General features: G+C 37.3%; 6 protein-coding genes and 2 long non-coding RNA genes across 9 annotated transcripts; 2 read left to right on the top strand and 6 right to left on the bottom strand.

Annotated features, from left to right (window-relative positions):
• Window positions 1–1488: 1488 nt before the first annotated feature.
• On the bottom strand, window positions 1489–2078 carry LOC118436306. The gene is made up of 3 exons (XR_004835340.1): window positions 1971–2078; window positions 1731–1862; window positions 1489–1662 (listed from the first exon to the last, which is right to left on the bottom strand). It is a non-coding gene; the product is annotated as an uncharacterized LOC118436306 (long non-coding RNA).
• A 39-nt stretch (window positions 2079–2117) lies between these two features.
• LOC110851974 (putative polypeptide N-acetylgalactosaminyltransferase 9) lies at window positions 2118–4454 on the bottom strand. Its single transcript, XM_035853681.1, has 10 exons — window positions 4165–4454; window positions 4026–4080; window positions 3670–3784; window positions 3428–3592; window positions 3331–3356; window positions 3013–3135; window positions 2837–2914; window positions 2668–2772; window positions 2398–2571; window positions 2118–2321 (listed from the first exon to the last, which is right to left on the bottom strand). Exons 1-10 carry the CDS (start codon window positions 4452–4454, stop codon window positions 2118–2120), a joined length of 1335 nt encoding a protein of 444 aa, XP_035709574.1.
• A 186-nt stretch (window positions 4455–4640) lies between these two features.
• Window positions 4641–8598, bottom strand: LOC110851973 (putative polypeptide N-acetylgalactosaminyltransferase 9). Its single transcript, XM_022099922.2, has 13 exons — window positions 7387–8598; window positions 7136–7311; window positions 6892–7056; window positions 6702–6823; window positions 6614–6640; window positions 6518–6545; window positions 6296–6450; window positions 5910–6098; window positions 5717–5845; window positions 5537–5650; window positions 5323–5454; window positions 5197–5226; window positions 4641–5019 (listed from the first exon to the last, which is right to left on the bottom strand). Exons 1-13 carry the CDS (start codon window positions 7731–7733, stop codon window positions 4852–4854), a joined length of 1782 nt encoding a protein of 593 aa, XP_021955614.2. The 5' UTR covers window positions 7734–8598; the 3' UTR covers window positions 4641–4851.
• Window positions 8599–8805: 207 nt separating this feature from the next.
• On the top strand, window positions 8806–12191 carry LOC110851809 (sodium/potassium-transporting ATPase subunit beta). Its single transcript, XM_022099716.2, has 12 exons — window positions 8806–10021; window positions 10110–10205; window positions 10289–10306; window positions 10436–10468; window positions 10558–10594; window positions 10711–10743; window positions 10811–10857; window positions 11018–11190; window positions 11282–11437; window positions 11501–11634; window positions 11781–11833; window positions 11922–12191. The coding sequence occupies exons 1-12, from the start codon at window positions 9904–9906 to the stop codon at window positions 12026–12028; spliced, it is 1005 nt and encodes a 334-aa protein (XP_021955408.1). The 5' UTR covers window positions 8806–9903; the 3' UTR covers window positions 12029–12191.
• LOC110851810 (microsomal glutathione S-transferase 3) lies at window positions 12184–13343 on the bottom strand. The gene is made up of 5 exons (XM_022099717.2): window positions 13172–13343; window positions 12936–13074; window positions 12762–12856; window positions 12452–12610; window positions 12184–12357 (listed from the first exon to the last, which is right to left on the bottom strand). Exons 2-5 carry the CDS (start codon window positions 13068–13070, stop codon window positions 12273–12275), a joined length of 474 nt encoding a protein of 157 aa, XP_021955409.1. The 5' UTR covers window positions 13071–13074; window positions 13172–13343; the 3' UTR covers window positions 12184–12272.
• A 219-nt stretch (window positions 13344–13562) lies between these two features.
• LOC118436163 lies at window positions 13563–16962 on the top strand. The gene is made up of 2 exons (XR_004835266.1): window positions 13563–14683; window positions 14757–16962. It is a non-coding gene; the product is annotated as an uncharacterized LOC118436163 (long non-coding RNA).
• LOC110851944 (cold and drought-regulated protein CORA) lies at window positions 16720–18209 on the bottom strand. Of its 2 annotated transcripts, none has more exons than XM_022099893.2 (2): window positions 17473–18209; window positions 16720–17369 (listed from the first exon to the last, which is right to left on the bottom strand). In XM_022099893.2, exon 1 carries the CDS (start codon window positions 18028–18030, stop codon window positions 17509–17511), a length of 522 nt encoding a protein of 173 aa, XP_021955585.1. In that variant the 5' UTR covers window positions 18031–18209; the 3' UTR covers window positions 16720–17369; window positions 17473–17508. The 2 variants fall into 2 exon arrangements, with proteins under 2 accessions (XP_021955585.1, XP_021955584.1); XM_022099892.2 differs by having other exon boundaries at window positions 16720–17372; window positions 17473–18204.
• Window positions 18210–19671: 1462 nt separating this feature from the next.
• LOC110852293 lies at window positions 19672–21002 on the bottom strand. The gene is made up of 5 exons (XM_035854060.1): window positions 20868–21002; window positions 20536–20715; window positions 20332–20441; window positions 20007–20265; window positions 19672–19922 (listed from the first exon to the last, which is right to left on the bottom strand). The coding sequence occupies exons 1-5, from the start codon at window positions 20888–20890 to the stop codon at window positions 19901–19903; spliced, it is 594 nt and encodes a 197-aa protein (XP_035709953.1). The 5' UTR covers window positions 20891–21002; the 3' UTR covers window positions 19672–19900.
• Between the last annotated feature and the right edge of the window lie 1270 nt (window positions 21003–22272).

The raw sequence follows: 22272 nt of genomic DNA, 5'->3' as shown, positions 1-22272 counted from the left end.
AACTTGGATCCGTCCGCAATGGATAAACATGTGTTTGAAATGGGATGCTGCAAAACTTTTTCCTAAAACAAAATACTTTATTTTGCGGGCTAACATCAGTATTATGCATGCGAGGTAAAAAGTATATTACTTTTGTACTGTAAAGCCATTTTTGATTTCCTTTACTCCCATGGCACTCGAACATGAATAATGGTCCTCCAAAGTAATCACCACAAAGTCGATCCTTCTTCAGCTCATCATTTTCGCTGATATCCCAGTTCTATTGTTTTACCAAATAGGATTAAAAACCAATAGTCGCCAAAAGTGGGTGGATTTGGGTAGGGGTGGAATTATCAATGCTGTGCCTGACTCGGGCTAATTTAATTTTTTACGGAACCATTTCCAAGCGTACCTGATTTCCACCTTGCCCATGACAATCGTACAAAGTAACGACTGACCCATCTACTGAACTAGCATCTAATTTCAAAATCAAATTTAATTTAAACAACTGGAGTATAATGTTTCCAACCCAAGGCTCACCCAAACACAACGTATTTGAAGAAATACTCCGAATCTGAAAATTATTATTTCGACGTTTTCAATGTTGTAAAATAAATAAATACGTGTCACGGCAAACAAACCTCTCCTAGGTTGTAAAATGGGGGCAGCTCAGGGATGGTGTGCATAATTCCATCTGAACTCTCACTATTTTTAGAAGAGATTTCAGGAATTATATTTTGGGGAACACCAAGGTCGCGATTTGCCTCATTGTCGTCTCCTTCGGAAGACTCTTCTACAGAGGTCTCTTCTTGTGATGACGACATTCTTTTGGAGTTTTCCTCGACGACCTCTGAATTTGCAAGGATTGCGTTACCGTTTTCCTTACGATGATTGTCAAGAGAAGATTCAGCACTGGTTGACTGTTGACGATTAGAATTGGATTTATGGGCTGCTAATTTGGATGCACGGTCTTTGAAATTTTTATACGACTTTGAAGTTTTCTGTTCCTGACTGTCCTGACTGAACTGTTGGAAATGAACGACGCGATTCTTCTCTTGACTGCTGTCTCTGTTATCGGTTGGAGTAGTGTTCGTTTTTGATGCATTAAATTTCCTCCCTTCAGTTTCAGTTACCGGAACGGATATCCCCTGGCGATGTAATTCACTTTCGATACAGTGATACGAAACGGTAGCAAATGCTAAGCTCCAAATTACAATTCCTACGAAAATGAGTGATTTTGTACAAATACTTTTCTTTTGCAATTCTACAATCTCTTGTATTTCAGGCAGATTTTCAGAATCTGACGAATTTGTAGACATGGCTCTCGTTATGTGAAGCGATATTTTTGAAATTGTAATACTAGAAATGAAATAGCTGAATTTGATAATTTATGCAGACGTGATTAATATGCATATGTTAGAAGTTGATTAAAAATATTATGCAATTGCATTTATTGTCAATTGTCATTAGTTCGATGTTATTGCATTAGTCAGGTAAATAAATTGGGTTTGCTTTGATGGGTTATTGTGAAAATCGAAAGTTGTTCAAAGTGTCATAAATATTGTCTACTTCAAATTTCCACTTTTGCTCCAGTCTCCCCTGACAAGCCGTAACTGCCAGATTTCCAACTGCTCCATCCAGAGTCAAGCAGCGTCTTGACTTTGTGTGGACAATTATTCCAGTCTATGTACACAATTACACTGTATTTGCATAGTACAAGGGCTATTGTTCTTAATCAGTGTCGTATTTACCTCTCCGTGATATTCCCACTCTTGATTTCCACCGGATTTATGACACGGATACAAAATGACGCGTTCTCCTCCGAAGAAGTCCAAGCAGTTTTGTTCGTCGCGTATTTCTCCGAGGACTGTGTAGTACCAAAGCTATAACAATTTTAAAATCATTTGAACATAACATGATTTACGTAGAATATGAGTTATATGAAAATCTGCACCAATGCGTAATCTCAAGCTTCGAATGGATGAACTTACCTGGTTTCCTCCAAGTCCGTGACACTCCCAGTGCAGAGATTGAGAATAATTGGTGCTCAATTTTCCAGTTCCGTGAGAATCAAGGCAAAGCTGTTGCTCTGAGCTTCCGAGACTTCTCACCTGTTTGATTTAATTAGCAATAATTGGTCAATTTCTAGCGCGGGCTTGCTTAACATATCTATTTACATATGTCACTAGAATGACATAGAATAATACCTCGCCATATGCTAATGCTGATTTAGGATTGAACATGCTTGGAATAACGTTTTTCAAGTACCAATCAAACGAGGAACAATTAAGACTTCGCCTTAATGCCAAACGGCTAGAAACATCCCCATAATTTGGCAAACCCTGTTGTACCAAAAAAATGTATATACTTTTCATTGCATGGACATTATTATGTGGTTTTTGATTTTTTCCTAAATACCTGTCCCCGACCAGCCCGGACAAAGTAAAAATGTGCAAATTCGTCCAGCCACACAGCAGCAAGTCGGGCATTATTTCTTTTAACCGTTTCTCGAGAATATACGGATCGAATTCTTTCCAAATGTGCAACATGCGAACATGGTAAAATATAAATACTTCCCCCACACATCCAAGTCTGAAATATTGAAATAATTAAATCTGCTTGAATTATTTACACCGGATTTGACAGTCGCTTTTTACTTTTTTAGCCTGTTATGTATAAGTACAATACCTTGAAGGATAACTCAATATTTTCGCCTCCCCAAATCTCAAACTGATCATCGTACTTTCCCAAGTAGCTGAAAAAGTCTCGGTGAATTGAAAAAAATCCTCCGGACTGAAAATACCCATTACGTTTTTTCAAATTGTCACAAAATAAAAATTGTAGAGACACGACGGACCATTGTTGGAGATGGAATAGGGTCGGCTGAAGTGTTCACATTTCTTGTGTGCCACGATGAGATTTCGTTGAAGGCAAACTAACAATAAGTTTATTTTCATAATATCAAATTGAACTCTAGAATTATAATAATTATTCTAGAGCGTGCATAATAAATAAACAAACTTCAGAACTTACCATTAGATCCCACTTAAATCCACCCACAGAAGAAACTGGCTGGTCAGAAAAATTGCAGGCAAATGTGGAAGGGTTAATGAGATTAAAGACTGGAATGGCAATTGATCTCCAGTTTTTGGTAACCTACAGGAAGATGATATAATAATAAACTAGACTCATATACATACATATTTCAACGAACAAAAAGAGAGTTAGAATAGATGTAAGGTTTTAAAAAAATCGGATAAGATATAGGAGACTGTGAAAAGCAAAGATCAAGGCTAATTTTTCGATATTATTGCTCTTGTAAAGAGAAAAGAATCAATTTTTGTCTCTAACCTGGTCCAAAAGTGGTTCAAGCCAACCTTTTATGACAAAACCGAAATTTTAATGCTGCAAATGTGGAATTTCTTGCATGGAAAATGATTTTGTTCACCTTCAGCTACTTCGACGTGCGAGTCGAGAAACGTAAGTACGGGGGCATGAGCAATAAGCGCTCCATATAATCTGCATCTTATCAATCCTTCCCGTTTTGGTAGTCGAAGTAATTTTACTTTGGAAATATGTCGCATGATCTCCTTCAAATGCACTCGTAAATCATCTGGCACATCAAATTAGCGAATTTCAGAGTTACGTTCTGCACAATTTTGAATATATTTATGTATATTTTTGTAAAACCATGGTCAGAAAAGTCGTCAATCAGTATGATCTCAGCAAGCAAATGTGGAGGTGATCGAGATATGATGGACTGCAACGTCCTTAACAAGACGGACAGGGCTTCGTTATATACGCACTGCAAAGGACGATACACGTCAATTATACATAAAACTATGTTTAGTCGACAGACATCATCGGAAATAGTTTTATGATGAGGAGAGACTCGTTTGAAAATCTTATAGAATAAATCAAAGAATTTCAAAGAACAAAATAATGATTTATATAAAATCAAAATGACAAGACAGAAAGAAAACTATGTTTTTTTTTAAATGGCGCAGTGAAAAAAGTAATTTTTTGATTTGAAAAGTTCCTCTTACCATAATCACCGTGGTTGGCAGAAGCATTTTAGATACTCGATTAGGAGTAAAGCACCTTTAAATAATATTTATCAAGTACAGCCCTTGGTTAAATTCGGATAAAATAATAAACGAATATAAGCTAAATAATTTGGCATACCACTCATTACGTCGATCAGGTAGCCTTCGTTCAATAGGAATTAAATCGGACACGTATTTGTTGTACCCGTAAAGATTGTATCCGTCCTTTATAATTTTTCTGACCTTCTCCGTAGGATTTTCAACGAAGACGGGAATTCCCATGTCTCCAGGAATGTCTTCGTTGTGAGTCCTAGGGGATGTTTTGTTGAACATTTTTGCAATTCGAGGATCTTCGCCGAAACGGTCAATAAAACTTTGTTCGTTCTCAAAGTGAACTAAATTGGGATCATTTGTGGTGTCTCCGAACATGGAAATGTGAAGATCACCGAAGCTGTCGAAGCTTTTTTCTGGGAGAATGCATGATATTCTTACAGTAATTGTTACGAGCAGATAAATAAGTTGAACTTCCATGAGATAAATAATATAAATAAATAAATAAATAAAAGAAGCAAATAAATAATAATTTCTGCTCAATAAATAATTTTCGTAACACTACACATGCACATTTCTAATCACTCGAGTGATTAAGAAAATAGAAATTGGTTCCATAAATAAATATAACATACCATACAAACAATTGTAATAATGTGAGTGAAAGTCTCAGTTTAATTGACGTGTCATAGCGTAAAATATAATAATGCGAATTGTATGAAATATCAGTTGTAAATAAATAAGTACAAAAATAATAAATAAAAACATAAAAGGTTTAAAGTTCAGTAAACATTTCTTGGTTATGCCTTAAGCTAGATTGTACTTGTGTGCTTAATTTCCGTACAAAATTTCTATTGTACGCTTCAAACTTCCATCTTTGCGTAATTCTTTCTTCACATCGTTCCATTGACAAAGAATCTCGCTGGTCCATTGTCAAGCAGAGCTGAAAGAAATTAATGTCAACCATTTCTAATTATAAACTCTTATCGTCCACGTATAAATTAAGAAGTGGAGGAGCGAGGAGCAAATCTCTTCACTCCTCGTGATCACATTAAGCCCAGCCAAATCCCACTACTAATATTGTCCTGAGTTCAATTTACTAATTAATAAATTGACTTACTTGAGAATGCACATGGGAGAGAAATCCAGTCTACGGAATTTATGCTTATTAGATTTATTTTTGTAATGAAATGGAGTGGACTTAATAATGTGTAATGGATTAGAAAAATTCTAATTGTTACTCGACCTCATCATCGTATATCCAGAGTTGATTCCCCTTCGATCCATGGCAAGGGTACATTTTGACGCTCGGTCCCCCTGCATAATCCAAGCACAATTCCTCGCGTCTCATTTCTCCAGTTGGTGAGTAAAACCAAAACTAAAATATAAGATGAAAGCATTCTGATTTTGCTTTAATTTAGTAGAATATTTAATGTTATTTGATTTAGTGGAGTAGCTACTTGATTGCCTCCATGCTTATGACAAGGCCAAACAATTGCGGGTGAATTTATCCCATCAACTGTCAAGGAGTTTGCGTCCAGACATAAAACTCCTCCAAATCCTTGATTACGCACCTGTTCCCAGTGCAAATTGACTTTAGTAAATGTCTGTCGACATTTTGTATAGAAAAATGTAAATACCTCTCCGTGCGCCACCGTCTTTTTTGGGTTGAACATGTCTGGAAAAACATTTTCCAGGTACCAGTCAAATCGTCGGCATTTCAACTTCTTTTTTAACTCGAGTCGGGATGTGACATCGCCAAAGTCAAACTGTTTAATTGCATCCAAACTTTAGCAAAACGAACGTTAAATAATTGTGATTTTACTGCTATACTTGACCAGTTCCACTCCTGGAGAAATAATAAGAGGCGTATTCTTCAAGCCACACTGCAGCTAGCCGTGCAAGATTTCGATGTAAAGAAAATCCGTTCTTTACTTTATGAGCGTATGGTGACTTTTTCCGATAAATATGACCCACGTGACTGCACGGAATGATTTCAAGTGTTCCTCCGCACATCCAAGTCTATTTTAAATAAGTTAAAAATGATGCATAAGCATGTTAATGACCATCTAAATAATAAGGAATTGTTGAATCTAATTGTAAGTTAACGGTGTTACAAAATATGAGATGAGATGAGTTATAAAATATTTGAGATACTCTGTAATTATTTCATAAAAGAAATTTTCGCTATTAAATAAGTATATTTCGATTTCCAAGACCTTAAAGGACAACTCTAGGTTCTCTGCTCCCCAAATTTCGTATTCTTCGTCGTACTGTCCTAAATATCTGAAAAAGTCTCGGTGAATGGAAAATAGCCCCCCTGCCATGGTTGGAGAAGGAATTGGGTCGGCTGGCGTTCGCAAGCTTCGCAAAACTATTAAATCAATTCATCATTAAGTTCCATGATTGAACCAATGCATCTAAAAATAAACCAACGCTACCTTCGTCTCGTGCTGGTACCCAGTTAAACTAGGAATTCATTTGTACATATAAATAAATATCTAAGGGCTAGCATACTTATTATTGTCACCCCATACCATCAAATCCCACGAAAACCCACCCACCTAAAAATAGAAGTCGTACAATTATTTAATGCAAAATTAGCTAGAATTATGTACACCTCACAATTGTGACTGATCTTTCCACCACTTTGAATTCCAGCGTGTCTTCGTTAATTTGGTCTATGACTGGACAAACCACGGCCGTCCGATTCTTCGTTATTCTGTCGGACATTGGCTGAAACCATCCTGTGAATGGTGATCCACTTTACTTACCCAAGTTCAATATGCGAAAATATGTATATGTAAATCCGTACCTTGGGTCACTTCAATGTGCGAATCGAAAAATGTGAGAATCGGTCCCTGTGCATGCGAAGCACCCAACATCCTCGCCCTGATTAACCCTTCTCGCTTTTGTGCCCGAATTAATCGCACTTTGCTCAACGTCGCAACATATTTTTCTAACTTTTCTCCCAAATGTTCTAAATTAAATTTTGACGGGTTGTTTGATTTTTACACTCCGATCGACTCTGCTCATAAATACGTAAAAATGCAACTCACCAAAGTCGGAAAAGTCGTCGACAAGAATAATGTCCGAGAGGAGATTGTGCGGCGTCCGATCCAAAATGGAATGAATTGACCGAAGTAGAACTGACCACGCTTCATTGTGGAAACATATTATCACGCTTGTCGGAAGTAGCTGTTCTTCTGGCAAGTGCAATCTTGGCTTTTTACACCTAAGATACAATTTTTGGCGCACCATGAACTTATTTTTCTGATTATCTAAAAAATCATGTTTAAACCTTTCGTACCAATCGTTTCGAAAGTCAGGAAGTTTTCTGTTAATCGGAATCATGTCCGACACATATTCGTTGAATTCATTCCTTTCGTAACCTCTGGCTATGAGCGTCTGTTGTTCTGTCGTCGGATTTGATATCACGACTGGAGAACCCCACTCACCGGGAGGGTCGTCAGGATTCAAAGACACCCGTAGGATTTGATGGCTTCCGGAATCTGGGGCTGGTTTCAGTTGGTCAAACACAAATTCTTCTTCGTCCAGAACTCTATCCGTTTCCAAACTAGAATTTTGGAAGGATATTTCCTCCATTGCTTGTCCAACGGAAAATATGAAAAAACATGATATTTGTAAAACGTGCATGGTTTAAGTATATGAAAATAAAACTAAAATGCAGTTTAACAACCAATTGAAATAATTAATTAGCATCACTTTCATTTTGTAAAAATATTATTGTTATCATTATTTCTGAACAATGTTGTGTTCAGCTTTCATCTTAAGTTCAATTTGTTATTGAACTTTATTGCGTTACAAATTGTTGTGCTGTATTAATTTTCAACGCAGCAAATACATATCCACCAAGCCTACAGTTACTTTGGTGTAAATGGCGTAGCTACACGCATTGCGATTTATGTACAAGGTTTTGCAAAGCTCCTGCCAGGCAGAAGAGATCATCAACATTAAAAGCATGCTTGTCTCCAACAAATGCACGTAGCCAAATTCCTATTTAGTAGATGCATCCCTCATCTCGTATGCGAAGTATCAGCCCAGATTAAAATTTTCAACTCCAATTGAACTGGCGACAACAATGTGTTCCTTTCGAGTCCAATAAACCCCAATCTGCACATTGTTTGACCAGTTTCCCAATGAAAAATGTAGACGCACAACGCAATTCAACGCATATTGCGATTCGCATCGACACGTGTACGCATATACTAATATTGCATACAGATGTGGGTCGCTAACCTTAGGCATGAATGCCTGGCTATCTAAGTCTTCAACAGAAGAGAAGGGAAGCACGTTAAGTTGGTTGGTTGGTTGCAAAATTGGTTTTAACCAGACTGGTCTGGTTTTGCTCGAATGCTGACAAAAAATTGCATTCCTATCAGCAATGCAAGCAAACTAAACTAAACTGAACCGGAACTGGAAACATATACTCGAGCTTATCTCCACTCAATGCAGGACAATCAAATCTCGTCACTATGAAGTGCTATGCTCATCAGCCTTGTTAACTTTTAGGTAACCAAAATGTAGAATCTGCAGCAAAAGTCAAAGTGGCTGGGCTCAATTTTGCAGGAAAGCAACAACCATCCAGTTTCTAATATCCATCAGCTCACATCCACGCTGCGTTGCTGCATTGGCTGTCCATTTGGTTGTGCAAGGGTTCGGAGGACATCTTCGTAAATATAATTTACATTACTGAATACAAATCTTTGTTTTTTTCACATTTATTGTAAATAAAATACAAGAAAAATAAATAAACTGTTCATCCTCAGCTCGAGTCACAATAATAATAAAGACTCTAATCTTCAACAAACAACGTTAAATTTTGGTACATAAAGCATGAAAGTTAGTTCGTCACCGTCATTTCTGTTGAATTATGGACGTTATGGTGCTCTGTAGTTAGTTTTTCGTGGCTGCTGTTGTGGTGTGGTGTGTATGGGACACAAGTGTGTGGAGCAGATTTTACTTTGTTCAACCGTTTATTTCATCTACTTATTAAGCACAACTAACTGGATAACTCATCTCCATTTACGAACTACAATTATATCGCTGAATAAAGAGAATAATATGTAATAAATGGTAGCTAAGACCATTGACACAAATCTTCTGGGCGAGACGATATACATCTCATCGCATGCCTGTTACACATGTAGTATAGCACCGATATATATATACGTACGAACTTGCCGAGGTTATCAAATGGCTCAATCTTGTTGGAGGTCTTGTGTATAAAGTTTGTTATTTAACGAAACTTAAGGTTTTTGTGCTGAGCCATTAGCGGAGAGATGGACGACATGACATAAGAAGAAGTCTGTTATACGTAACTCATCATTTCAATCTCATGTCACGATACTAATCGTTGTCTGCGTGTCCTGCTGGCTCATGTCTTAAATTATTGGAATTTGTGCCTGGCATTCAGCTAACTCCAGCAGACTCACAAGATTTATTAAGAAGACGGCTTTCGCTAGTGTATAACTTGCTCAAATCTGGCTGCCTACTTGTTCACAATTTTCCATGACCAATAACTGGTTGTAAAGTATATATGTGTGTAGTATTTAGGTTCTAAAAACTTTTTACACTATATGACACACCATAATTCCATACATAACTAACCGTATACATTAATTTTGCAATCAACTTCATTCAATTCGGCATCAGTAAATTGTAAGTGGGCCGGCTAATCCTAAGTGTAAGCGATTTGGCGTTGGCTTCGCGTCTTGACTCCTCCATTAATTTTTTGAGGCCATCTCCGAACCTTTGTTCATTGATTTTGCAAAAGTGCCTTTATCTCTAAAATCTTTTGGTGAAAATGGGAAAAGAAGAAAGCAACGGGGGTAAGAACTACACGGGTTACGACGACCGCTTCAGCACCTACGTTTGGAACTCGGAGACTCGTCAATTTTTTGGAAGAACAGGTTTAGCATGGGGTGAGTTGCCTTTTTAGAGCAGAAATTTGTTTTAAAATGTACTAAAAAATTAAAATACGGCGAATAACTGAATGAATTTTCTTTTCAGCCAAGTTAACCATATTTTACACCATCTTTTACATCGGATTGGCAGCGTTTGCTGGATTGTGCTATTTCCTTTTTTCAAAGACACTTACGGAAGAACGTGAGAAGAAATTTACTGAAAATTTATCTACAATTATAATATTAAATAGATTAATATTTCAAATTTGTTATTTGAAAATATAGACCCCAGATGGATGTTAGGTAAGACAGTGATTTTTGCTGTGCTTTTCTCGTTAGATTTTATCTTAGCTCGTCTGTGATCGTCTGATCAATGAATTGTCCATAAATTTATTACATTATCAAATATCTGAATAATCTTTTGTATATTAGGTGACAGCTTGATTGGAACAAATCCTGGAATGGGCAAGTTACTAATACAAATCTTCAATACCCAAAAAAAAGATTAAAAAACACCATTCAACTTTAATTTTGATTTATTTCATAATTAACAGGTTATCGCCCGATGCCGGACCCCGATACAAATGCTGGGTATAGGGTTTCGCCTCTTTATTTCGCATAAAAATTCAATATTATTCTACAATTTCGTACTTTCTGACTTTCATACTTGAAAAACGTGTAGTACATTCCCACTTTTTATTTTCCAGCTCTACTCTTATCTGGTACACTTTGGGGAAGAGGTGAATTAAATTAAATTGATGCAAAGCAAGGATAAAGAAATGCTAAAGAAATGTTATTTTTCATAAGATCCGACGCCAAGTTTTGGTACCGCCAACTGGACGAGTATGTTACAGGTACTAATAAATATGACTCAAATGTGCACAGATGTATCTATATGTATACTACTAATTAAAAGTATATGTAACTCCATGAGTAGAACCATGTTGGTGGTTAAGTTCGTATTGGTTTTGCTGGAATTTTCTTTTGAACATTTCGTTATTTTTATGTGCGCAGGGGTCGAACAAAGTGTGTACAACAGTGACGTCCTCTCCTGCGAAAGAGATATGAAAGCGACGAATGAAAAATCTTGTCGCGTCGAAGTCAGTCAATTCGGGAACGTTTGCACTAAAGCCAACAAATTCGGCTATGAGAGTGGAGATCCATGCATTCTACTAAAATTGAACAGGGTACAAATAATTAAGTATTAATTTTAGTAATGTCTGTAACTGGGATGCTTAAATATTACGCTGGTTTATAACTGATTATAAATGGATATAGATTTTTGGGTGGGAGCCGGAGTGTTATGGCATCAACGAGAATGGTCAGTATGACAAAAAGTTGCTAGACGATGACCTTAACGAAGCCGAGGGAATGCCCAGCAGCCTTAAAACATACATATTCTCGAATGTGAATAGCATATCAGATGACGCCAAGGTAAAATACGTCTAGAATATGTACACGGATCCTAGAAAATTTAAAAACTATTTTTTGAAACAGCGAGCAAACTTTCTGTCTACAATTTGGATTACATGTAACGGTGAGGCAAAGCCGGATCAAGAGAACTTGGGCACTTTTGCATACTTCCCGTCAAACCGACAAGGCATATCCGGAAAATATTTCCCATATCACAAGTAATCCCTTACATAAATAAATATTCATGAATATTAGCTACCGGCACCAAAAAATTAATTATATAACTAATTAATTATATAAAAAAAATTATTTATAAAACCGCAATATATACATCTAAATATGACTCTGTGTTTTAAACCCATAGGCAACCCGGCTATCAATCCCCATTCATCTTTGTACAATTGAAGAACCCAATGCGTAAGTTGATCGTGATAGAAAATTAAATAAGAGTTTAATCAACAAATACATATCTCCTAGATAAATGATAATCTAAATTTTCTCATAGGTGACGTACTTATCAATGTGGAGTGCAAAGCGTGGGCAAAAAACATCATTCATGACCGTATAAACCGTTTGGGATCTGTTCGTTTTGAAATACTGATTGATTCTTAGAAAGTCTTTCGTCTCAGCAAATGCATCATATTACGATCGGCGATGTGTAGAATTTTTAAATACTCAATGAAGCCCAATATTTGACTCTCTTAATTTGATTTGATTTGATTTAATTTTCAAATATGTATATGCATATAATAAATATAAAATGTGTACATTGAAATATAACCCCGCACAGTATATTTTATTCACATTGTGACATTAATTTATCCCGAATTTGTAATTCAAAACTGATTTTATTTTTTTACATGCAAATGAGGCGAATGCCGAACTTGAGTGTTGCTATCAAAAGAGCGAGAACTCCGATCATTGCGTACATTCCTCTCAATCTGGAAATGTTAAAATTTAAGTTAGATTATGTCCACAATTTGCTAGAGGATCAGTTAGCCAGCGTATGTATGTATTTAGCGTTATTTTGTGCACCTGTTTTTCGGGTCTCCAGTGTAGTAACCTCTAGCATACGAAATTCTTCCCAAAATGAAGACCACCCCAGCCAACGCGGAAAATACTGGCATTTCCAATCCCCCGAGAAATAACAAAAATAGGAAAGTTGGGTAGCCCTCCAAAGTATTCTGATGAGCTCTAAACATTCCAAGGAAAAATGGAGCATTTAATATTAATACATGTCATTTTGAAATTCGAGAGTTTTTTTTAAATTATTGATTTAATTACTACTAATTGCAGTATACCGAATCATGCGTGTCTTTGATTCGGTATACATTCATTCAAATACCTTTGATAGCAATTGAAGTGATCTCCTTCCTTCGTATCGCTTGGAGCATACATCGTCGGGTAGGTTATCTTGAATTTCTTGCGAGCTTTCCCCACCTATTTATTTCCATATTTTCAAAATATTCTATACCGGCAATCATGCGGAGTGGATTAAAGTATGCTCGTATTTCCTGACCTGGATTCCCATCCAAATTATCATGATGGCAGACGCTGCAGCTACAAGGACCACATATCCAAACTCTCTCGGAATTCCAACGGTGACCAAGTTGGCCCCCTTGTTTAACGCAGAGCCACCAAAAATGAAGTCCATGATTCTAAAAAATACCAACAATGATATGGATTTGTAGGGTTGTTTTTTATGTGTCAATTTGACACTGTTAAAAGAAACTTGTTAAATTTTATATTAATTACCTTCGATGTAAATTTTTCTTTAGAGAAAAGCAATCCGAAATTCACAAGCCAGAAGTTGCGGGTTCTCGAATGATTCTCGGGAACGGGAATGATTTGCAGTTTTGCAACACAACTTGCTTTAATAACACTGGATCTCAAGGTCAGAGAGGAAAAAAGTGAAGTTTCACTGGACGGCAACAAACCGATATACATATTCTTATAGCACAACCACAACCTTCCAATGCCAAACATTACGCTTTATATAGACTGGAAATCATATTGTGAAACGCAAGCCTATCCAGTCCGGTTGTAATGTTTGCATGTATGTAATGCAAACTCTGATTGCATGTCATACTTTCTGGTTTGTTCCTTCGGTTTGTAAATTTGACCAAAATAAATATGAAGCCTCGCACATAAAAGTGCTGTATCATGGAACAATACGTGTTCTTGTTCTACTGTCCAGTTGTAACTTGCATTTTCAGTCATTCTCAATCTCACTCATGTTTGTTTTATCGACCACAAATGCGTTTACACATGAAAAAATGTATAAAGTAAGATAAACGTGTCATGCCTGACGAAGGAACATGCCTTTCCACGTGACCAATAGAAATGAGCCGATTCATGCTAATTATTACGTCGACGTTCAGGATTTGTAGGTTTTCAGAAATCAAAATGGAATGTGTTCAATCTACTTAAACCGTAACACGGTACGGGTAACGAGTTATTATGGCGTTAATTATGTACATATCTTTGTAACTTGGGTTCACACATGTGTGAACGTGAAGTGTGAACAATACCGTGAGTATAATGCAACAAGTGTAACGTAACATACCTATTTTCTTGACCTATTCCCATGAAAAAAAATACTTACATGCCACACACTTCATCCTTTAATTTTTAGTAAAACCAGAAATCTGCATTGATTCGATCGACCTACAATACTGAAGCTAATGATGCTAAACATACACTTTTAGCTCATTTCAGATATAAAGAGAAGATTCATATAATTATTCATGAAAGCGTACGACAAGAGGATTATCTGATTGTAAGCAGAACAACAATCAGATATTTATACGTAAGTATAAAGTTTCTCGTATTAAAATATAATTAAGTGATTATTCTTTGTAGTATAAATCAGTGAAAGTCTTCTAAATAAGCTCCAAGTAAGCACGTTAGTCGTTACTGCTGCGAGGTTACTTGATCAAATTGCATACCACAAAAATCCACGCCTGATTAGCACACCGTATCAAATTAACTAAATGATTTGATAGATACGGATTACTTTAAATAATTCAAATTCTGAAATATGATACATGTATGCAGACCAGAACTACATGCTTCAAGCTGCATATTAGTTGTTGAATAAGCAACGTAGAAAAGTAGAATAAGAAGATTCTCAGACCTCAGCATCTGTACAGCAATAAATTGGCGAATCTTAGCATTTCTTTATTGTAAGCCAACCGAAAAAATCTCAATTGTGCAATGTAAACCTTATTTAGATTTGGATCCATCCCCATCCGCCTAAATCGACAGGTACAAACGAACATTGCGATTTCATTGTTTACTCCATTTAAGGAACTAAATTATGTTTACCTTAATAACACAGGAAAAATTTATAACCTGTGACTTTGCGCTCTCTGTGGTAAAAAATAGTTTGATACCCAAGGAGCAGAAAGATACTCTATTTTCTTTACCCAGATATGCAAACCCGTGAATTTTTACGTGAGGATTTTTACTCCTTAACATTTGTTAGCCGCACAGAACAACAAATTACAATTAAGCATCTCATCATTAATTTAGTTTGAGCAAATAACAATTAAGGTTGCACGAATTCCATATTTTATGCCTTGGACAACCATGCTAAGAGATTTAACAACGTCCGTCTGTATCCTTAGCATAATTTAAATTAAAAAGATCCTCAATCGTTAAATCTTGATCCTCATTAAAATTTGCGAACCTTTAAGAAGTTGGGGGGAAATTCAACAATGATTATGAGACTACAATAGTACATTTAAATTCTAAATTCCTACATAAATACGTGGGTTAGCATGTCGTGAATATGTTCGGTGCTTTGTTACGACATTCTCGTAAGGTGAGAGGAAGTGATAAAGAATTGCAGAAGGTGATGAGTCCGAGATGAGAGAATTGTTTTGGCACGCCATCAAAAACACTCTCCTGCCCCATATTCCACGCAAAGGCAACGTTCCCCACACAAATATTTAAGACCCACAAGCAAAACCGGTGATACTGATGACGATGACCACCAGGACTTGTAGCACAAAAACACAGTGCAGTAGTAAGTATGGAGTGGTCGTAAGTAATAATAATGACTGACTCACACACTCATTTTGACTCTATGTACATGAATGGTTATCTAACTCAATTTTGGCAATCATCCTTGTCTGCTGCTGGGCTGACCTTTGCTTGATTTGGTTGACTTCTGGTTTAGTCAGAAAAATAGGGCAGGATTCGGGTCTCGTCCTCCTCCCTTTGCAAGCACAAGTATTTCATCGGCAAATTATGTTGGCTATATACATACTTGGATTTGTACTACTTATGTACGTATGTATGTACGTACGTATATGTAATGTAGCACGATTGAAGGATTATCTTCGCAAGCACCCGGATGGTTTCATCTTCTGCATATTTGATTGAGATATTGGGAAAATTCCGGTTTAATTATTCAAGCAAGGTCACGCTGAAGAAGGTGGCAGGGGCATGTTATCCTAGATGATATCTGATCAGGATCACAGTTAATTAAATAATATTGCCTCTCGCAAAGAAGAAGACAGGTTCCTTGGTACCGTTTTTTGGACACAAGGAAATCATCCATGGTTTTACCAGTGCACACATTCCATTATTCAACAGCCTATGTTTCAATCATCCGTTATTTATTAAATCTTTGTTGGAATAAAATAACATTATTGACTCGGATTCCCTTTGACTTTTGATGTTAATAAAAGCAAAAGTTTTTCCATTTCATTCAATTCAAGATTGATTTGAAATTTTATTAATTTGGGTATTAAGTAAATAGAAAGGGGTAAAATTTCACTGCCACATGCTCAGATTTACAAGGTATGATTTCCCATCTCGAAAATAAAGCTGCATTACTATCTATGTTGTACGTGATTAAGTTTGCAAATTGTTAAACTTTTGCTGAAAAGTGATCACATTTTTGTAGACTGTATCAATTTCCATTTAACCTTTGGCGAAAATGTGAAATGACCAACGAGTCAGAGTCAACTACCACACACATGAAAACAAGGAACACACCTACAACATTTTTTTAGCTTCATCAGTCAAGCAAGAATCTAATAATTCAAGATTTGGTTAAGTTGTTGCAACGGCTTCGTCAGCTAAGAAACTGTACAAGTCGTTGTACAAGTAAATAAATGCATACAAAGTCGTCGTATTTAGGCACACATTATCTCGTCAGGTTGGTTTATCAACGTTTTACTCGGATGTGCGGTCACAATGTCCTTATTTCCTAGTGACCTTTGCCTTGGTTGGCTTTCTTTCGTCGGTAATTGCATAAATAAAAGTCAGCGAAAATAACACATTTGTTTTTCTGTTTTTATTTAGCATTGCATTTTTATTTTTCAGCATTTGTCGCCTTCGAGTATCGTAGTTAATAATACAAAACAACACTTTAAAAAATTTAATAAATATATTAACATAGTCATTTTGTCTGCTTATGGGGTATGGCTAACAATTAAGGTATATTACATAGCAGCTTAATTGTCACTAAGTTCTTGATACAAATTGATCCCTTTCCTTGCAGCTTCTTTCTCACTCCACACAGCAAAAAATAACAAAAATAAATGACCAACAAACGGAGTAATTGAGTATTCTGGTATGTGTCTCGTTGATTGATTTGTTTGGTAAATGTACGTATAAACAACTCGTTTGAAACAAGTCGTCATTGCAGTCAAATTAATGTAAGATTAAATAGACTAAAATTTCTCAATAATTTATAAATCGAGCCGCCGAGAGTGGGTTCTTAAAATTGAATCGAATCACATGTCGTATTTGTCCCAGTACTTAATAAGTAGTAAGATTTGGCAGACTTGTTTTTGCATCGTGCAAAAATTCAGAACAGTCTGACCCAGTTAGATAATCCCCAGAGTAAAGTATTATATAGTCGGTTTTGCAAACAAGGCGAAGAATTCCCTTTTGCGAACATAAAGAAGGCCAGGTCTCAGAGAGTAGATTTAGAGTACTGCTGCAAACAAAGGTGAAAAGGAGCTTATAATTAACCAGTAGAAAGTCTCACCACCCACGCACACATAATACTCAACAAAATATATTTTAAAGTCACTTACATGAGTCGATAAAGTCACTTTAGGTTATGAATCCCTTTACTGCTGAATGCTGTTCATGATTCGCTGATGCGTCGATTTGTCCATGGAATCCGCCGGGACAAAGGATCTCGTGTCGTAGCTGCCAGAATTGTAGCCGGACCCAGTTCCTCCCACCGTGTTGGTGTCACTGTAACCCATTCTGTCCCATCCCCAGCCGTCGTCCCCACCGCCCTTTCCGCCCATGAAGTACCAACATCCCAAAATGATGAGAGGGATCAACACCAAGGGCACCAGCAACATCCATTCCTCTCCTTGGAACAACTCCTGTCCAGCAGTCTCATGGTAGACGGAATGACCTTCACCACCACCGCCGCCATGACCCCCACCGCCACCGCCGCCTCCACCATGGTGACCTCCACCACCACCACCACCGCCACCGCCATGACCGCCCTTATCCCCACGTTCTTGACCACGTACCAAATCCGCTCTGGACTCTGGTCCTTCCGAGTGGGCTGATTTCGCAGCGTAACTCAAGGTGACTAAGACTCCAAAGAGACCGACTAAAAGGACTGACTTCATTTTGAAAAACTGTGTGGTATGAATAATTGGATGATGGAGATGCTATTCCAACGTCAAGCTCAGCCAAGGAAGGAACAGTGACTGACGCGGTGTCCGAGAAAAATTTCAAATAGGACTCAACAACAGCGAGGTTCAAGTCGGATAACTGACTGACTCTATGTGGATCAGTACCTAACCTTAAAACCCAGAAACAGAAACGCAAAAATTATGCGAACCAACCGGTTTAAAAGATGTGTATACATACGGTTGATCCTTCTTCCTTGGCCACTGAACTATCAAGTGCATGCTTATGTACCGATCGACTCTGTTCCTTTTCCCAGCCCGCAACATGCAATAATACGCGCAAGCCTTATCCACGCCTCACATGTACATATTATGTACTTACATTTCAACATACACCGTGTCGTACATACGGGCGGAATGCCTTCGCTTCTTTAAAATGGGATATCTCGACAAGCTCCGATACGCGTCGCTTTTGAAAAGGTCTCCTGCACTGGTGAGCACAAGTGCATTCTGCGTCGTCTGTAGGCTGAAATCTTTTTCAACGGCCCCACAACATCGAGTGGCGAGCTTTCATCCCTGTGGAACAATGTATGCAGTGCAGTTTAATTGTTTAATAACGTCGAAAGAGCTGATCCGAATGGTGGAAATGCAGCAACGCAACTTGCATATTGTTATTCGTTAAGAAGATTTCATACATAAATACGTACGTTAAATACCTTCATTCATCCTCAAAAATGTAGGATGATAAGTGGTGGTTGGGTATAAATATGTAAGCGCGATCTTGAATGAATGTAAAGCTTTGCAGCAATTTTAATTTGTTGGGAGATATCCTGTCACCTGTGCCATTAGCATTTCATTCGAAAATGCAAGGCATATTTTATTCTTACATGAAGGAAGCGTGCTTGAGAGTGAGACTTGTTGATGGCTGGGGCTGATTTCTCCCAATTTTTTGTATAAAATCATGTGTGCTTAAAGATAATTAATTGCAATTATTTTATTCGTGAATATGCAAAATTGTGAAAATGACACGTCAGGAATTTCAGAATACCAACTTGTGATTGAATGTATGTATTGTAGGTCCACCGCTCATAAGACAACTTGTTGAGTGTTCTGAAACCGAAGATGAAAATACGCATATTAAAAAATGTGGATCTCAGATTAAATAAGCCAAGTTACAGATTAATTAACTATACATATATTTTTAGAATGTGTGATATGCAAAAGCTGTAAAAATTTGAGGAGGAGAAGAAGGGAAAGTTCATCAGGTTGATTTGCTGGGCAGGTGTGAGATGATGATGACTCAGATAAAGCGATAGTAATTTATCAATGAACATGCTCTTTTAAAGTAATGAATGAATAAATGAAACTGATACATTTTAACTGAGAATCGTGACCATTAATTAGTTTAATGTCTCATTTACTAAAAAGCGACTAAATTTCCGCCTGCATGAGCATAGTGCACGAATGTGTGGACATATGTATGTACAGCATGCTCTGTTATAACCTCATTACACTTTCTCCGACGCAGAAAGATGCATTTGAACAAAGTACAATTAAGAAAATCTTTGGCTATTTATGAACGGCAATTGCTTTATGATTAAGGAACTATGTGCATATACGATACGTACGATACGTAGATATTTTATACCATTTATCCTTTTTTATTAACTTATGGCACGCGTAGCAAAAGTACATAATTCAACAAACAACTTTCGTACAATTTTTGGCCTATATTATATTTGAACGTATCCTATATCGATATTTCCATGAGGTTCCAGGTGGCATACTGGGCAATAAGTTATTTTACACTAAATGGAAAACAATGAGAACGGTTGGTGGTCCTTGTGTGTCCCATAATTTCCTTTTCTTAGTGTTGAGCTTGTTCTCCCCTGCCACAGGGAAAATAGTGCCACAAATGTTAATGTCCATAGTTTGCATCATTATTTCAATAATTTCCCTAACGCAGCTTTTACCTCTCAATGCTGGTAAGGACACGATGTGTTAAATCGTTCAGACTCCGTTGACCAGTAGCAGCAACTGTTTGTTCCACGGCGTTGGCGACGGTCGCAGCTTGTAGCGTGGACCCAGCAGCAGTTTCATATTGTTCCGATCCAGCAGCGGCCCACCCACCGCCGACAGCAGCAGGAGCAGCCCAACCACCAGATGGACTTACACCCCACCCGCCATTGGCTGATCCCCATCCCCAACCACCACCTCCCCCTTGAGCACCACCTGCAAGTTCACAGTCAAAAATCAATTACTCAATCCTACTCGACTTTGTGTAGGCGTGCGAGTTACCTCCGAACCCAATTTTTGGTGGAGGGCTCCTTAAGGTGTTATATGCAGCAACCCAAAGAACGATGATAAGTCCGACTGCAATGACAGGGGCAAAAAAGATGGCTGGAGGTCTGGAGTGGGAAACAAAAAAGTAGGAAACACGAATTGTTAGAGGTTTTTTAAAAGGAAGAATTTAATTTTAACTCAATATTTGATTCTCCATACCCACTGAAGAATTCTGACGCACTTCCCCAACCACCACGAGCAACGGATGTGTCTGGTTGGAGCTGAATCCTGGTGTCCTCCTTTTGGGGACTGGGGATTTTGGCTGAAGAAACGGATAGGACACAGGCTCCAAGGGCCAGTAGTACGATGAAGGACTTCATTATTGCTTTGTTGACAGTTCTGGAAATGTAGTAAACCTTTTTAGTGACCTGTTGTAGCCTGGGTCAGTCACAAAACTGTACTTTCTCGCCACCACCCTTGCCAAATAAGAATTGGTATAGAAGCACTTTGACGAGTGACTGAGATTGAACTTGCGGAGGACGCGGACTCACCTGGTCACTGCTACTACTGGCATAAAACGAATCAAACGAGTCGAAACTGTAAACTATAAGCAACTGACCGTGTCATTCATACGGAAGACGAAAATCTCACTGAAAAAATTTGGATCGAATCTTACCTTAAAACCTACAAATGCAAAAACTTGACTGATGCAGGGAACCGGTTTGATTTTTGCTGCGATTTCTATTCAATAACAATGAAAAATATTTGATCACCAACATAACGCCAACACAACCAATGGGCCATCGCAATTCTCATCTTTGCAAAATAATGGGTAAAACACCATCACTTGAGCTTGCAGGCTATGAAAAATTGGTGACCTTACATATGCATTGTTTCCTGTGTTATACTCATGCAGTATCCTTACAATTAGTTACATATGTACATCCATACATGTTGAACAGACATATGCACATACGTTGACTGCGATGCAATTTCATGACGTTGACTTAAAAAATTAATAACACCGTAAAACTTAACTGAAGCCCTCTTCATATGTTTAACGACGTGCATATATTATGCATTTGTATATACTCTGCTACCATATAAGATCACCTAAATTCGTTATTTATTTATTTACGCATGAATGAATGAAGGGGATAAATCAATGCGTTGTCGGATGTCCATTTGAAATAAAAGTCAGTCACAAATTGTAATTGTAGTCGCTCAAGACCTTTCCTTTTCTTTGCATTTTTATCGTTACGATTCTTGGTTTCTTCAGACTTTCATCTTTCTAGATAATCCAAAGCTCTGTCTACTTTTTTCTGCTACTCATTCAACTTTTGCTTTTTTATTTCTATTTCAATCATTCGAGAAATTGTTGCTAACAAATTAGTGGCAAGACAGGACGGCAAAGTCATTTCATTTTTTACAAGTATATTTTCAAGTTCAGGTTCTCGAAACCTGTGTCGTCGTCTGAAACTTGTATGTGCAATGTATTTTTTAGTAGGATACACATCAGCGTAGATTGGGTTGGGTCAATTTAAAAAGCTGAATGAAATCAAAGTAATCAAGAAATAAGTGTCGGAACCAATGAATTATTTTTGACATGAATTGTACCAGATATAAGTTAATTGACCTTATGAGATCACACCGTTGGGGGCAGGTGAGCTATTATGATTTGTGATCGATTGTTGCTTTTATCTCCTTTATGTAAAACAAGTCTAAGTCTGTGTTGTACTCACAATCAACATCGAGATGATTTGCTTCTAATCGTTTTTTTTTCAGCGGGGGAAACCTTTTACACTACAACTTTCTAATTTAAGAACAATGATCAGTCTAAGCAGTCTCTAACTTTTCAAACTGGTGAAAATTAATTATAGCAAAATATAACATATTATTCCTCGGGTGACATGCATGATTTCATTTTTTGTATGCATTTTGAAGAACTCATTTAAT

This window comes from Folsomia candida, unplaced genomic scaffold (assembly GCF_002217175.1).
Source record: "Folsomia candida strain VU population unplaced genomic scaffold, ASM221717v1 Fcan01_Sc007, whole genome shotgun sequence".
Lineage (NCBI taxonomy): Eukaryota > Metazoa > Arthropoda > Collembola > Entomobryomorpha > Isotomidae > Folsomia > Folsomia candida.
This window is presented reverse-complemented; position numbering and strand designations above follow the sequence as displayed.